Source organism: Arvicanthis niloticus, chromosome 16 (genome assembly GCF_011762505.2).
Source record: "Arvicanthis niloticus isolate mArvNil1 chromosome 16, mArvNil1.pat.X, whole genome shotgun sequence".
Classification (NCBI taxonomy): domain Eukaryota; kingdom Metazoa; phylum Chordata; class Mammalia; order Rodentia; family Muridae; genus Arvicanthis; species Arvicanthis niloticus.
The window spans coordinates 45,931,318-45,946,362 of NC_047673.1; the positions used below are offsets into that span (position 1 = coordinate 45,931,318).

At 51.4% G+C, this 15,045-nt stretch overlaps 5 protein-coding genes and 1 pseudogene across 5 annotated transcripts; all 6 read right to left on the reverse strand.

Annotated features, from left to right (window-relative positions):
* The window catches only part of LOC143434578 (uncharacterized), a 365,164-nt pseudogene that overhangs the window by 229,512 nt on the left and 120,607 nt on the right, over positions 1–15,045 (reverse strand).
* On the reverse strand, positions 1,092–2,636 carry LOC117721325 (uncharacterized). Its single transcript, XM_034519916.1, has one exon. The coding sequence runs from the start codon at positions 2,634–2,636 to the stop codon at positions 1,092–1,094; it is 1,545 nt and encodes a 514-aa protein (XP_034375807.1).
* LOC117721326 (uncharacterized) lies at positions 4,013–5,557 on the reverse strand. The gene has a single exon (XM_034519917.1). The coding sequence runs from the start codon at positions 5,555–5,557 to the stop codon at positions 4,013–4,015; it is 1,545 nt and encodes a 514-aa protein (XP_034375808.1).
* Positions 6,978–8,522, reverse strand: LOC117721327 (uncharacterized). Its single transcript, XM_034519918.1, has one exon. It carries the CDS (start codon positions 8,520–8,522, stop codon positions 6,978–6,980), a length of 1,545 nt encoding a protein of 514 aa, XP_034375809.1.
* On the reverse strand, positions 9,925–11,469 carry LOC117721328 (uncharacterized). Its single transcript, XM_034519919.1, has one exon. The coding sequence runs from the start codon at positions 11,467–11,469 to the stop codon at positions 9,925–9,927; it is 1,545 nt and encodes a 514-aa protein (XP_034375810.1).
* Positions 12,871–14,415, reverse strand: LOC117721329 (uncharacterized). Its single transcript, XM_034519920.1, has one exon. It carries the CDS (start codon positions 14,413–14,415, stop codon positions 12,871–12,873), a length of 1,545 nt encoding a protein of 514 aa, XP_034375811.1.

The following is a 15,045-nucleotide window of genomic DNA, read 5'->3' on the forward strand; positions in this document are numbered from 1 at the left end:
AGAAAGAAAGAAAGAAAGAAAGAAAGAAAGAAAGAAAGAAAGAAAGAGAAAGGAAGGAAGGAAGGAAGGAAGGAAGGAAGGAAGGAAGGAAGAAAAACAGAAACCAGGATGGAGTCTGCTCATGTCAGCCTTTTTTCCAGAGTGTAAAATGGCAACACAGCCATGTGACCTAGAGACAAGAAATTTTCCTGTGAAGGCCAAATTGTTGGAAACACCAACTTGCTGCAAGCCTCTCTTGGCTTTGAATTCCTTCCTTCTTCCAACCAGCTCTTTGCCCATGGCTGTCCTCACAGGTGCACATAACTACAGCCCAGCCACACCTTTGTGATTCCAGGCTGGTATTGGGCTTCTCTGTCTCCACTTCCAGGGTTATCTGGAAATCAGAGTTCATTTCCTTTGAATCTGCCTGCCACACTGCATCATTGTCTTTCACTGTTTTGCTCATTATCATCACTGTTTTTCTCCTTTTCCGGTTTCCATCTCTCCATTACAAATTAGAAGTGATTACTCAGTGCTTACTTTATAAATTAGTGGATATGCTGTAGGTTTCCTCAATGCCTTTTGCTGATCTGGTCATGTGACCTTGGTTCCCAAGGACTCTCAAAGTGATGGTCTTAGGGTGGGTGCCAATATGTCTGTGCTCTCACCCTAAGGAGAGATAATATCTTTGGCCCAGTTATTTTTCTCATTTCTATGAGCAAATTTCTGTTTGTGCTCTCTCTGTCCACCTGTGTGTGTGTGTGTGTGTGTGTGTGTGTGTGTGTGTGTTTGTCTCCTATTCTTCACCACACACATACACATAGCTGTACCACACAACACAACACACGCACACACACACATAAGCACACTCACACAACCACACAGACAAACACGCAGTTGATTTTGGTATTAATTTATTGACTTATTTGTATCCATGTTTATTCCCTCTTAGATTCACTAGCTTAATTGTTAGCATTTGCCTGAAGAGTCTTGATAGAAGTGTGTGCAGAGCCTGACAGCTTGTGCCAGTACTTTGCTGGGGGTGAGTGGGTATGTCCAATCCATCCATGTCCAGGGGTTGCAGGCCTCTGATTGTGGAGAACATTTGGGGTTCACCTTCTAGAGAAGCGATTGCTGTAGTCCTTCAGTGCTTTGGCCATGAGAGGGGCGGGTCTCTTAGCAGGGGCCTTCTTGCAGTCTCTTGCTACAGAGGGCATCTGGGGAGCCTTCTGGGTTCTGGGATGGGCAGAAGCCTTAGGAAGGCTGTGTGAATGTGGAGCAAAGGCAGCCCCTCTGGGTCCAGGCTGTCCTTGTTGGTCAGGACCCTTGTGCTGGGTGTGGAAGACCATCTTTGTCTGTCTGGCTTGCAGCCTCTTGTCCAATGTGATTTGGATGCGGGCTCTGAGTCTTTGCAGTCTCTCCTCTTGGGATTCCTGAAGCTGTAGGTGTGTGGCAGACTCAGGGCTGCTATGGGTTGGCTTGCAAGTCTGGGTCTCAGGCTGGGAGTTTTCATCCAGTTGCTCTGGCTCAGCTTCATCCTTGGGAGCCTGGCCGTGAGCAGCAATCCTGATGCCAAGGCCCTCCTCTGAATGGAGCCTTTGGTGGGATTTCTGCTGGAGATGGGGTGCGGGCCTGCAACCCGAATAGACTTGGGTCTTGTGCTTCTTCCTCAGTGCCCACCAGCAAGTTGAGGAGTCTTGATCCTGCTGAGAGGAAGAGGGATCCAGGACAACATCCGGTGGGAAGCAGGCTTGGCCAGTCGAGGGGGACTCCGGAATGGCACAGTCAGTGATGGGACTTGGCTCCTGGGAGCTTCTAGACTCACCTCGAGGCACCTTGGCAGCTGGCCTCTGCACCCCAGCCAGACAGGGGGATTCCCTCTTCCTCTTGCGGGGAGGCAGGGCCAAAGAAGAAGAAGATGAAGAAGAAGAAGAAGAGCAGTATTCAGCTTGGAGGCAACTCCACAATGAACCATCCCCAGGGGCTTCCTCCTGCTTCCAGTGGTCTGGTGGCTGGCTCTTCCTGTGCCCCCCACACAAAAGCCACTTGGGATTGCCTGTCTCAGAACCTGGCTTTCTGGAGAGGAGGGGCTCGGCTCCTTCATGCTGCCAAGTCTTCTCCAGGCTTGCCCTGGGCGGTCTTTCCTGCACCTGGTTCTGGCTACCTAGGTGCCGCTCAGAGCTCAGGCTTTCTCTTGGATCCAGGTTCTGACTGCTAGGTGCCCAAGGATCGGCCCTTATGTGTGATGTTTGGCTCGGCTTCAGGCGAGAGATCTTGCCTGGCTCACAGTGGCTGAGCTGAAGAAAGACCTCTCTCCCAGCTCCTCGGCCTTCCGGGGATGCTGTTTCCAGGGGCTTCTCTTCTGGAGAGTTGCTCTGGTGCTCCCTTGTGAGGCTCATCTCCAAGCCAAGGTCCTGCGGGCCCTGCGGGAGCCCAGGGGACCACTTGGCTACTAAGTCCTTTACAAATTGGACTAGAAGCTGCTGTTTCTTCAGCTGCTTGATGGTCTCTCTGAAGCCAATCTCTGCCAGGTAGTCACACAGGCTCGGCACAGTAGACAGTTCCATCAGCGTTTGGTAGATCTTTCTTTGGTCCGTCTCTCTACAAAGGTCATCGAACAGCTTCTGCAGGACAGCTGTCTGAGAGCCTGACTCCATGTCCCCTCACGAGGGCAGGATGGGAGACTCTGGGATCAATGTGCACGCTCGACTCAGCTCCTGTGTCCACCTCTAAGCAGGTGTGTGCTCACCTGAGCAGAGAACACCTACAGACAGTGGCACACAGGCTAATGGTCTTTGCCTCTGCTGGCATCCCTCTTTTATACTTGCAATGGGGCGGGATCCCCATGCCTGGTCTCTAAGCCACGCCCACTGGCCAACCCTCATCTCTTCCTATCTACCTCCAATCCCTAACCTGAGAAAGAAGGAAAGAAAGAAAGAAAGAAAGAAAGAAAGAAAGAAAGAAAGAAAGAAAGAGAAAGGAAGGAAGGAAGGAAGGAAGGAAGGAAGGAAGGAAGGAAGGAAGGAAGAAAAACAGAAACCAGGATGGAGTCTGCTCATGTCAGCCTTTTTTCCAGAGTGTAAAATGGCAACACAGCCATGTGACCTAGAGACAAGAAATTTTCCTGTGAAGGCCAAATTGTTGGAAACACCAACTTGCTGCAAGCCTCTCTTGGCTTTGAATTCCTTCCTTCTTCCAACCAGCTCTTTGCCCATGGCTGTCCTCACAGGTGCACATAACTACAGCCCAGCCACACCTTTGTGATTCCAGGCTGGTATTGGGCTTCTCTGTCTCCACTTCCAGGGTTATCTGGAAATCAGAGTTCATTTCCTTTGAATCTGCCTGCCACACTGCATCATTGTCTTTCACTGTTTTGCTCATTATCATCACTGTTTTTCTCCTTTTCCGGTTTCCATCTCTCCATTACAAATTAGAAGTGATTACTCAGTGCTTACTTTATAAATTAGTGGATATGCTGTAGGTTTCCTCAATGCCTTTTGCTGATCTGGTCATGTGACCTTGGTTCCCAAGGACTCTCAAAGTGATGGTCTTAGGGTGGGTGCCAATATGTCTGTGCTCTCACCCTAAGGAGAGATAATATCTTTGGCCCAGTTATTTTTCTCATTTCTATGAGCAAATTTCTGTTTGTGCTCTCTCTGTCCACCTGTGTGTGTGTGTGTGTGTGTGTGTGTGTGTGTGTGTTTGTCTCCTATTCTTCACCACACACATACACATAGCTGTACCACACAACACAACACACGCACACACACACACACACACATAAGCACACTCACACAACCACACAGACAAACACGCAGTTGATTTTGGTATTAATTTATTGACTTATTTGTATCCATGTTTATTCCCTCTTAGATTCACTAGCTTAATTGTTAGCATTTGCCTGAAGAGTCTTGATAGAAGTGTGTGCAGAGCCTGACAGCTTGTGCCAGTACTTTGCTGGGGGTGAGTGGGTATGTCCAATCCATCCATGTCCAGGGGTTGCAGGCCTCTGATTGTGGAGAACATTTGGGGTTCACCTTCTAGAGAAGCGATTGCTGTAGTCCTTCAGTGCTTTGGCCATGAGAGGGGCGGGTCTCTTAGCAGGGGCCTTCTTGCAGTCTCTTGCTACAGAGGGCATCTGGGGAGCCTTCTGGGTTCTGGGATGGGCAGAAGCCTTAGGAAGGCTGTGTGAATGTGGAGCAAAGGCAGCCCCTCTGGGTCCAGGCTGTCCTTGTTGGTCAGGACCCTTGTGCTGGGTGTGGAAGACCATCTTTGTCTGTCTGGCTTGCAGCCTCTTGTCCAATGTGATTTGGATGCGGGCTCTGAGTCTTTGCAGTCTCTCCTCTTGGGATTCCTGAAGCTGTAGGTGTGTGGCAGACTCAGGGCTGCTATGGGTTGGCTTGCAAGTCTGGGTCTCAGGCTGGGAGTTTTCATCCAGTTGCTCTGGCTCAGCTTCATCCTTGGGAGCCTGGCCGTGAGCAGCAATCCTGATGCCAAGGCCCTCCTCTGAATGGAGCCTTTGGTGGGATTTCTGCTGGAGATGGGGTGCGGGCCTGCAACCCGAATAGACTTGGGTCTTGTGCTTCTTCCTCAGTGCCCACCAGCAAGTTGAGGAGTCTTGATCCTGCTGAGAGGAAGAGGGATCCAGGACAACATCCGGTGGGAAGCAGGCTTGGCCAGTCGAGGGGGACTCCGGAATGGCACAGTCAGTGATGGGACTTGGCTCCTGGGAGCTTCTAGACTCACCTCGAGGCACCTTGGCAGCTGGCCTCTGCACCCCAGCCAGACAGGGGGATTCCCTCTTCCTCTTGCGGGGAGGCAGGGCCAAAGAAGAAGAAGATGAAGAAGAAGAAGAAGAGCAGTATTCAGCTTGGAGGCAACTCCACAATGAACCATCCCCAGGGGCTTCCTCCTGCTTCCAGTGGTCTGGTGGCTGGCTCTTCCTGTGCCCCCCACACAAAAGCCACTTGGGATTGCCTGTCTCAGAACCTGGCTTTCTGGAGAGGAGGGGCTCGGCTCCTTCATGCTGCCAAGTCTTCTCCAGGCTTGCCCTGGGCGGTCTTTCCTGCACCTGGTTCTGGCTACCTAGGTGCCGCTCAGAGCTCAGGCTTTCTCTTGGATCCAGGTTCTGACTGCTAGGTGCCCAAGGATCGGCCCTTATGTGTGATGTTTGGCTCGGCTTCAGGCGAGAGATCTTGCCTGGCTCACAGTGGCTGAGCTGAAGAAAGACCTCTCTCCCAGCTCCTCGGCCTTCCGGGGATGCTGTTTCCAGGGGCTTCTCTTCTGGAGAGTTGCTCTGGTGCTCCCTTGTGAGGCTCATCTCCAAGCCAAGGTCCTGCGGGCCCTGCGGGAGCCCAGGGGACCACTTGGCTACTAAGTCCTTTACAAATTGGACTAGAAGCTGCTGTTTCTTCAGCTGCTTGATGGTCTCTCTGAAGCCAATCTCTGCCAGGTAGTCACACAGGCTCGGCACAGTAGACAGTTCCATCAGCGTTTGGTAGATCTTTCTTTGGTCCGTCTCTCTACAAAGGTCATCGAACAGCTTCTGCAGGACAGCTGTCTGAGAGCCTGACTCCATGTCCCCTCACGAGGGCAGGATGGGAGACTCTGGGATCAATGTGCACGCTCGACTCAGCTCCTGTGTCCACCTCTAAGCAGGTGTGTGCTCACCTGAGCAGAGAACACCTACAGACAGTGGCACACAGGCTAATGGTCTTTGCCTCTGCTGGCATCCCTCTTTTATACTTGCAATGGGGCGGGATCCCCATGCCTGGTCTCTAAGCCACGCCCACTGGCCAACCCTCATCTCTTCCTATCTACCTCCAATCCCTAACCTGAGAAAGAAGGAAAGAAAGAAAGAAAGAAAGAAAGAAAGAAAGAAAGAAAGAAAGAAAGAAAGAGAGAGAGAGAGAGAGAGAGAGAAAGGAAGGAAGGAAGGAAGGAAGGAAGGAAGGAAGGAAGGAAGGAAGGAAGGAAGGAAGGAAGAAAAACAGAAACCAGGATGGAGTCTGCTCATGTCAGCCTTTTTTCCAGAGTGTAAAATGGCAACACAGCCATGTGACCTAGAGACAAGAAATTTTCCTGTGAAGGCCAAATTGTTGGAAACACCAACTTGCTGCAAGCCTCTCTTGGCTTTGAATTCCTTCCTTCTTCCAACCAGCTCTTTGCCCATGGCTGTCCTCACAGGTGCACATAACTACAGCCCAGCCACACCTTTGTGATTCCAGGCTGGTATTGGGCTTCTCTGTCTCCACTTCCAGGGTTATCTGGAAATCAGAGTTCATTTCCTTTGAATCTGCCTGCCACACTGCATCATTGTCTTTCACTGTTTTGCTCATTATCATCACTGTTTTTCTCCTTTTCCGGTTTCCATCTCTCCATTACAAATTAGAAGTGATTACTCAGTGCTTACTTTATAAATTAGTGGATATGCTGTAGGTTTCCTCAATGCCTTTTGCTGATCTGGTCATGTGACCTTGGTTCCCAAGGACTCTCAAAGTGATGGTCTTAGGGTGGGTGCCAATATGTCTGTGCTCTCACCCTAAGGAGAGATAATATCTTTGGCCCAGTTATTTTTCTCATTTCTATGAGCAAATTTCTGTTTGTGCTCTCTCTGTCCACCTGTGTGTGTGTGTATGTGTGTGTGTGTGTGTGTGTGTGTGTGTTTGTCTCCTATTCTTCACCACACACATACACATAGCTGTACCACACAACACAACACACGCACACACACACACACACACACATAAGCACACTCACACAACCACACAGACAAACACGCAGTTGATTTTGGTATTAATTTATTGACTTATTTGTATCCATGTTTATTCCCTCTTAGATTCACTAGCTTAATTGTTAGCATTTGCCTGAAGAGTCTTGATAGAAGTGTGTGCAGAGCCTGACAGCTTGTGCCAGTACTTTGCTGGGGGTGAGTGGGTATGTCCAATCCATCCATGTCCAGGGGTTGCAGGCCTCTGATTGTGGAGAACATTTGGGGTTCACCTTCTAGAGAAGCGATTGCTGTAGTCCTTCAGTGCTTTGGCCATGAGAGGGGCGGGTCTCTTAGCAGGGGCCTTCTTGCAGTCTCTTGCTACAGAGGGCATCTGGGGAGCCTTCTGGGTTCTGGGATGGGCAGAAGCCTTAGGAAGGCTGTGTGAATGTGGAGCAAAGGCAGCCCCTCTGGGTCCAGGCTGTCCTTGTTGGTCAGGACCCTTGTGCTGGGTGTGGAAGACCATCTTTGTCTGTCTGGCTTGCAGCCTCTTGTCCAATGTGATTTGGATGCGGGCTCTGAGTCTTTGCAGTCTCTCCTCTTGGGATTCCTGAAGCTGTAGGTGTGTGGCAGACTCAGGGCTGCTATGGGTTGGCTTGCAAGTCTGGGTCTCAGGCTGGGAGTTTTCATCCAGTTGCTCTGGCTCAGCTTCATCCTTGGGAGCCTGGCCGTGAGCAGCAATCCTGATGCCAAGGCCCTCCTCTGAATGGAGCCTTTGGTGGGATTTCTGCTGGAGATGGGGTGCGGGCCTGCAACCCGAATAGACTTGGGTCTTGTGCTTCTTCCTCAGTGCCCACCAGCAAGTTGAGGAGTCTTGATCCTGCTGAGAGGAAGAGGGATCCAGGACAACATCCGGTGGGAAGCAGGCTTGGCCAGTCGAGGGGGACTCCGGAATGGCACAGTCAGTGATGGGACTTGGCTCCTGGGAGCTTCTAGACTCACCTCGAGGCACCTTGGCAGCTGGCCTCTGCACCCCAGCCAGACAGGGGGATTCCCTCTTCCTCTTGCGGGGAGGCAGGGCCAAAGAAGAAGAAGATGAAGAAGAAGAAGAAGAGCAGTATTCAGCTTGGAGGCAACTCCACAATGAACCATCCCCAGGGGCTTCCTCCTGCTTCCAGTGGTCTGGTGGCTGGCTCTTCCTGTGCCCCCCACACAAAAGCCACTTGGGATTGCCTGTCTCAGAACCTGGCTTTCTGGAGAGGAGGGGCTCGGCTCCTTCATGCTGCCAAGTCTTCTCCAGGCTTGCCCTGGGCGGTCTTTCCTGCACCTGGTTCTGGCTACCTAGGTGCCGCTCAGAGCTCAGGCTTTCTCTTGGATCCAGGTTCTGACTGCTAGGTGCCCAAGGATCGGCCCTTATGTGTGATGTTTGGCTCGGCTTCAGGCGAGAGATCTTGCCTGGCTCACAGTGGCTGAGCTGAAGAAAGACCTCTCTCCCAGCTCCTCGGCCTTCCGGGGATGCTGTTTCCAGGGGCTTCTCTTCTGGAGAGTTGCTCTGGTGCTCCCTTGTGAGGCTCATCTCCAAGCCAAGGTCCTGCGGGCCCTGCGGGAGCCCAGGGGACCACTTGGCTACTAAGTCCTTTACAAATTGGACTAGAAGCTGCTGTTTCTTCAGCTGCTTGATGGTCTCTCTGAAGCCAATCTCTGCCAGGTAGTCACACAGGCTCGGCACAGTAGACAGTTCCATCAGCGTTTGGTAGATCTTTCTTTGGTCCGTCTCTCTACAAAGGTCATCGAACAGCTTCTGCAGGACAGCTGTCTGAGAGCCTGACTCCATGTCCCCTCACGAGGGCAGGATGGGAGACTCTGGGATCAATGTGCACGCTCGACTCAGCTCCTGTGTCCACCTCTAAGCAGGTGTGTGCTCACCTGAGCAGAGAACACCTACAGACAGTGGCACACAGGCTAATGGTCTTTGCCTCTGCTGGCATCCCTCTTTTATACTTGCAATGGGGCGGGATCCCCATGCCTGGTCTCTAAGCCACGCCCACTGGCCAACCCTCATCTCTTCCTATCTACCTCCAATCCCTAACCTGAGAAAGAAGGAAAGAAAGAAAGAAAGAAAGAAAGAAAGAAAGAAAGAAAGAAAGAAAGAAAGAAGAAGGAAGGAAGGAAGGAAGGAAGGAAGGAAGGAAGGAAGGAAGGAAGGAAGGAAGAAAAACAGAAACCAGGATGGAGTCTGCTCATGTCAGCCTTTTTTCCAGAGTGTAAAATGGCAACACAGCCATGTGACCTAGAGACAAGAAATTTTCCTGTGAAGGCCAAATTGTTGGAAACACCAACTTGCTGCAAGCCTCTCTTGGCTTTGAATTCCTTCCTTCTTCCAACCAGCTCTTTGCCCATGGCTGTCCTCACAGGTGCACATAACTACAGCCCAGCCACACCTTTGTGATTCCAGGCTGGTATTGGGCTTCTCTGTCTCCACTTCCAGGGTTATCTGGAAATCAGAGTTCATTTCCTTTGAATCTGCCTGCCACACTGCATCATTGTCTTTCACTGTTTTGCTCATTATCATCACTGTTTTTCTCCTTTTCCGGTTTCCATCTCTCCATTACAAATTAGAAGTGATTACTCAGTGCTTACTTTATAAATTAGTGGATATGCTGTAGGTTTCCTCAATGCCTTTTGCTGATCTGGTCATGTGACCTTGGTTCCCAAGGACTCTCAAAGTGATGGTCTTAGGGTGGGTGCCAATATGTCTGTGCTCTCACCCTAAGGAGAGATAATATCTTTGGCCCAGTTATTTTTCTCATTTCTATGAGCAAATTTCTGTTTGTGCTCTCTCTGTCCACCTGTGTGTGTGTGTATGTGTGTGTGTGTGTGTGTGTGTGTGTGTGTGTGTGTGTTTGTCTCCTATTCTTCACCACACACATACACATAGCTGTACCACACAACACAACACACGCACACACACACACACACACACATAAGCACACTCACACAACCACACAGACAAACACGCAGTTGATTTTGGTATTAATTTATTGACTTATTTGTATCCATGTTTATTCCCTCTTAGATTCACTAGCTTAATTGTTAGCATTTGCCTGAAGAGTCTTGATAGAAGTGTGTGCAGAGCCTGACAGCTTGTGCCAGTACTTTGCTGGGGGTGAGTGGGTATGTCCAATCCATCCATGTCCAGGGGTTGCAGGCCTCTGATTGTGGAGAACATTTGGGGTTCACCTTCTAGAGAAGCGATTGCTGTAGTCCTTCAGTGCTTTGGCCATGAGAGGGGCGGGTCTCTTAGCAGGGGCCTTCTTGCAGTCTCTTGCTACAGAGGGCATCTGGGGAGCCTTCTGGGTTCTGGGATGGGCAGAAGCCTTAGGAAGGCTGTGTGAATGTGGAGCAAAGGCAGCCCCTCTGGGTCCAGGCTGTCCTTGTTGGTCAGGACCCTTGTGCTGGGTGTGGAAGACCATCTTTGTCTGTCTGGCTTGCAGCCTCTTGTCCAATGTGATTTGGATGCGGGCTCTGAGTCTTTGCAGTCTCTCCTCTTGGGATTCCTGAAGCTGTAGGTGTGTGGCAGACTCAGGGCTGCTATGGGTTGGCTTGCAAGTCTGGGTCTCAGGCTGGGAGTTTTCATCCAGTTGCTCTGGCTCAGCTTCATCCTTGGGAGCCTGGCCGTGAGCAGCAATCCTGATGCCAAGGCCCTCCTCTGAATGGAGCCTTTGGTGGGATTTCTGCTGGAGATGGGGTGCGGGCCTGCAACCCGAATAGACTTGGGTCTTGTGCTTCTTCCTCAGTGCCCACCAGCAAGTTGAGGAGTCTTGATCCTGCTGAGAGGAAGAGGGATCCAGGACAACATCCGGTGGGAAGCAGGCTTGGCCAGTCGAGGGGGACTCCGGAATGGCACAGTCAGTGATGGGACTTGGCTCCTGGGAGCTTCTAGACTCACCTCGAGGCACCTTGGCAGCTGGCCTCTGCACCCCAGCCAGACAGGGGGATTCCCTCTTCCTCTTGCGGGGAGGCAGGGCCAAAGAAGAAGAAGATGAAGAAGAAGAAGAAGAGCAGTATTCAGCTTGGAGGCAACTCCACAATGAACCATCCCCAGGGGCTTCCTCCTGCTTCCAGTGGTCTGGTGGCTGGCTCTTCCTGTGCCCCCCACACAAAAGCCACTTGGGATTGCCTGTCTCAGAACCTGGCTTTCTGGAGAGGAGGGGCTCGGCTCCTTCATGCTGCCAAGTCTTCTCCAGGCTTGCCCTGGGCGGTCTTTCCTGCACCTGGTTCTGGCTACCTAGGTGCCGCTCAGAGCTCAGGCTTTCTCTTGGATCCAGGTTCTGACTGCTAGGTGCCCAAGGATCGGCCCTTATGTGTGATGTTTGGCTCGGCTTCAGGCGAGAGATCTTGCCTGGCTCACAGTGGCTGAGCTGAAGAAAGACCTCTCTCCCAGCTCCTCGGCCTTCCGGGGATGCTGTTTCCAGGGGCTTCTCTTCTGGAGAGTTGCTCTGGTGCTCCCTTGTGAGGCTCATCTCCAAGCCAAGGTCCTGCGGGCCCTGCGGGAGCCCAGGGGACCACTTGGCTACTAAGTCCTTTACAAATTGGACTAGAAGCTGCTGTTTCTTCAGCTGCTTGATGGTCTCTCTGAAGCCAATCTCTGCCAGGTAGTCACACAGGCTCGGCACAGTAGACAGTTCCATCAGCGTTTGGTAGATCTTTCTTTGGTCCGTCTCTCTACAAAGGTCATCGAACAGCTTCTGCAGGACAGCTGTCTGAGAGCCTGACTCCATGTCCCCTCACGAGGGCAGGATGGGAGACTCTGGGATCAATGTGCACGCTCGACTCAGCTCCTGTGTCCACCTCTAAGCAGGTGTGTGCTCACCTGAGCAGAGAACACCTACAGACAGTGGCACACAGGCTAATGGTCTTTGCCTCTGCTGGCATCCCTCTTTTATACTTGCAATGGGGCGGGATCCCCATGCCTGGTCTCTAAGCCACGCCCACTGGCCAACCCTCATCTCTTCCTATCTACCTCCAATCCCTAACCTGAGAAGAAGGAAAGAAAGAAAGAAAGAAAGAAAGAAAGAAAGAAAGAAAGAAAGAAAGAAAGAGAAAGGAAGGAAGGAAGGAAGGAAGGAAGGAAGGAAGGAAGGAAGGAAGGAAGGAAGGAAGGAAGGAAGAAAAACAGAAACCAGGATGGAGTCTGCTCATGTCAGCCTTTTTTCCAGAGTGTAAAATGGCAACACAGCCATGTGACCTAGAGACAAGAAATTTTCCTGTGAAGGCCAAATTGTTGGAAACACCAACTTGCTGCAAGCCTCTCTTGGCTTTGAATTCCTTCCTTCTTCCAACCAGCTCTTTGCCCATGGCTGTCCTCACAGGTGCACATAACTACAGCCCAGCCACACCTTTGTGATTCCAGGCTGGTATTGGGCTTCTCTGTCTCCACTTCCAGGGTTATCTGGAAATCAGAGTTCATTTCCTTTGAATCTGCCTGCCACACTGCATCATTGTCTTTCACTGTTTTGCTCATTATCATCACTGTTTTTCTCCTTTTCCGGTTTCCATCTCTCCATTACAAATTAGAAGTGATTACTCAGTGCTTACTTTATAAATTAGTGGATATGCTGTAGGTTTCCTCAATGCCTTTTGCTGATCTGGTCATGTGACCTTGGTTCCCAAGGACTCTCAAAGTGATGGTCTTAGGGTGGGTGCCAATATGTCTGTGCTCTCACCCTAAGGAGAGATAATATCTTTGGCCCAGTTATTTTTCTCATTTCTATGAGCAAATTTCTGTTTGTGCTCTCTCTGTCCACCTGTGTGTGTGTGTGTGTGTGTGTGTGTGTGTGTGTGTGTGTGTGTGTGTGTTTGTCTCCTATTCTTCACCACACACATACACATAGCTGTACCACACAACACAACACACGCACACACACACATAAGCACACTCACACAACCACACAGACAAACACGCAGTTGATTTTGGTATTAATTTATTGACTTATTTGTATCCATGTTTATTCCCTCTTAGATTCACTAGCTTAATTGTTAGCATTTGCCTGAAGAGTCTTGATAGAAGTGTGTGCAGAGCCTGACAGCTTGTGCCAGTACTTTGCTGGGGGTGAGTGGGTATGTCCAATCCATCCATGTCCAGGGGTTGCAGGCCTCTGATTGTGGAGAACATTTGGGGTTCACCTTCTAGAGAAGCGATTGCTGTAGTCCTTCAGTGCTTTGGCCATGTGAGGGGCGGGTCTCTTAGCAGGGGCCTTCTTGCAGTCTCTTGCTACAGAGGGCATCTGGGGAGCCTTCTGGGTTCTGGGATGGGCAGAAGCCTTAGGAAGGCTGTGTGAATGTGGAGCAAAGGCAGCCCCTCTGGGTCCAGGCTGTCCTTGTTGGTCAGGACCCTTGTGCTGGGTGTGGAAGACCATCTTTGTCTGTCTGGCTTGCAGCCTCTTGTCCAATGTGATTTGGATGCGGGCTCTGAGTCTTTGCAGTCTCTCCTCTTGGGATTCCTGAAGCTGTAGGTGTGTGGCAGACTCAGGGCTGCTATGGGTTGGCTTGCAAGTCTGGGTCTCAGGCTGGGAGTTTTCATCCAGTTGCTCTGGCTCAGCTTCATCCTTGGGAGCCTGGCCGTGAGCAGCAATCCTGATGCCAAGGCCCTCCTCTGAATGGAGCCTTTGGTGGGATTTCTGCTGGAGATGGGGTGCGGGCCTGCAACCCGAATAGACTTGGGTCTTGTGCTTCTTCCTCAGTGCCCACCAGCAAGTTGAGGAGTCTTGATCCTGCTGAGAGGAAGAGGGATCCAGGACAACATCCGGTGGGAAGCAGGCTTGGCCAGTCGAGGGGGACTCCGGAATGGCACAGTCAGTGATGGGACTTGGCTCCTGGGAGCTTCTAGACTCACCTCGAGGCACCTTGGCAGCTGGCCTCTGCACCCCAGCCAGACAGGGGGATTCCCTCTTCCTCTTGCGGGGAGGCAGGGCCAAAGAAGAAGAAGATGAAGAAGAAGAAGAAGAGCAGTATTCAGCTTGGAGGCAACTCCACAATGAACCATCCCCAGGGGCTTCCTCCTGCTTCCAGTGGTCTGGTGGCTGGCTCTTCCTGTGCCCCCCACACAAAAGCCACTTGGGATTGCCTGTCTCAGAACCTGGCTTTCTGGAGAGGAGGGGCTCGGCTCCTTCATGCTGCCAAGTCTTCTCCAGGCTTGCCCTGGGCGGTCTTTCCTGCACCTGGTTCTGGCTACCTAGGTGCCGCTCAGAGCTCAGGCTTTCTCTTGGATCCAGGTTCTGACTGCTAGGTGCCCAAGGATCGGCCCTTATGTGTGATGTTTGGCTCGGCTTCAGGCGAGAGATCTTGCCTGGCTCACAGTGGCTGAGCTGAAGAAAGACCTCTCTCCCAGCTCCTCGGCCTTCCGGGGATGCTGTTTCCAGGGGCTTCTCTTCTGGAGAGTTGCTCTGGTGCTCCCTTGTGAGGCTCATCTCCAAGCCAAGGTCCTGCGGGCCCTGCGGGAGCCCAGGGGACCACTTGGCTACTAAGTCCTTTACAAATTGGACTAGAAGCTGCTGTTTCTTCAGCTGCTTGATGGTCTCTCTGAAGCCAATCTCTGCCAGGTAGTCACACAGGCTCGGCACAGTAGACAGTTCCATCAGCGTTTGGTAGATCTTTCTTTGGTCCGTCTCTCTACAAAGGTCATCGAACAGCTTCTGCAGGACAGCTGTCTGAGAGCCTGACTCCATGTCCCCTCACGAGGGCAGGATGGGAGACTCTGGGATCAATGTGCACGCTCGACTCAGCTCCTGTGTCCACCTCTAAGCAGGTGTGTGCTCACCTGAGCAGAGAACACCTACAGACAGTGGCACACAGGCTAATGGTCTTTGCCTCTGCTGGCATCCCTCTTTTATACTTGCAATGGGGCGGGATCCCCATGCCTGGTCTCTAAGCCACGCCCACTGGCCAACCCTCATCTCTTCCTATCTACCTCCAATCCCTAACCTGAGAAAGAAGGAAAGAAAGAAAGAAAGAAAGAAAGAAAGAAAGAAAGAAAGAAAGAAAGAGAAAGGAAGGAAGGAAGGAAGGAAGGAAGGAAGGAAGGAAGGAAGGAAGGAAGGAAGGAAGGAAGGAAGAAAAACAGAAACCAGGATGGAGTCTGCTCATGTCAGCCTTTTTTCCAGAGTGTAAAATGGCAACACAGCCATGTGACCTAGAGACAAGAAATTTTCCTGTGAAGGCCAAATTGTTGGAAACACCAACTTGCTGCAAGCCTCTCTTGGCTTTGAATTCCTTCCTTCTTCCAACCAGCTCTTTGCCCATGGCTGTCCTCACAGGTGCACATAACTACAGCCCAGCCACACCTTTGTGATTCCAGG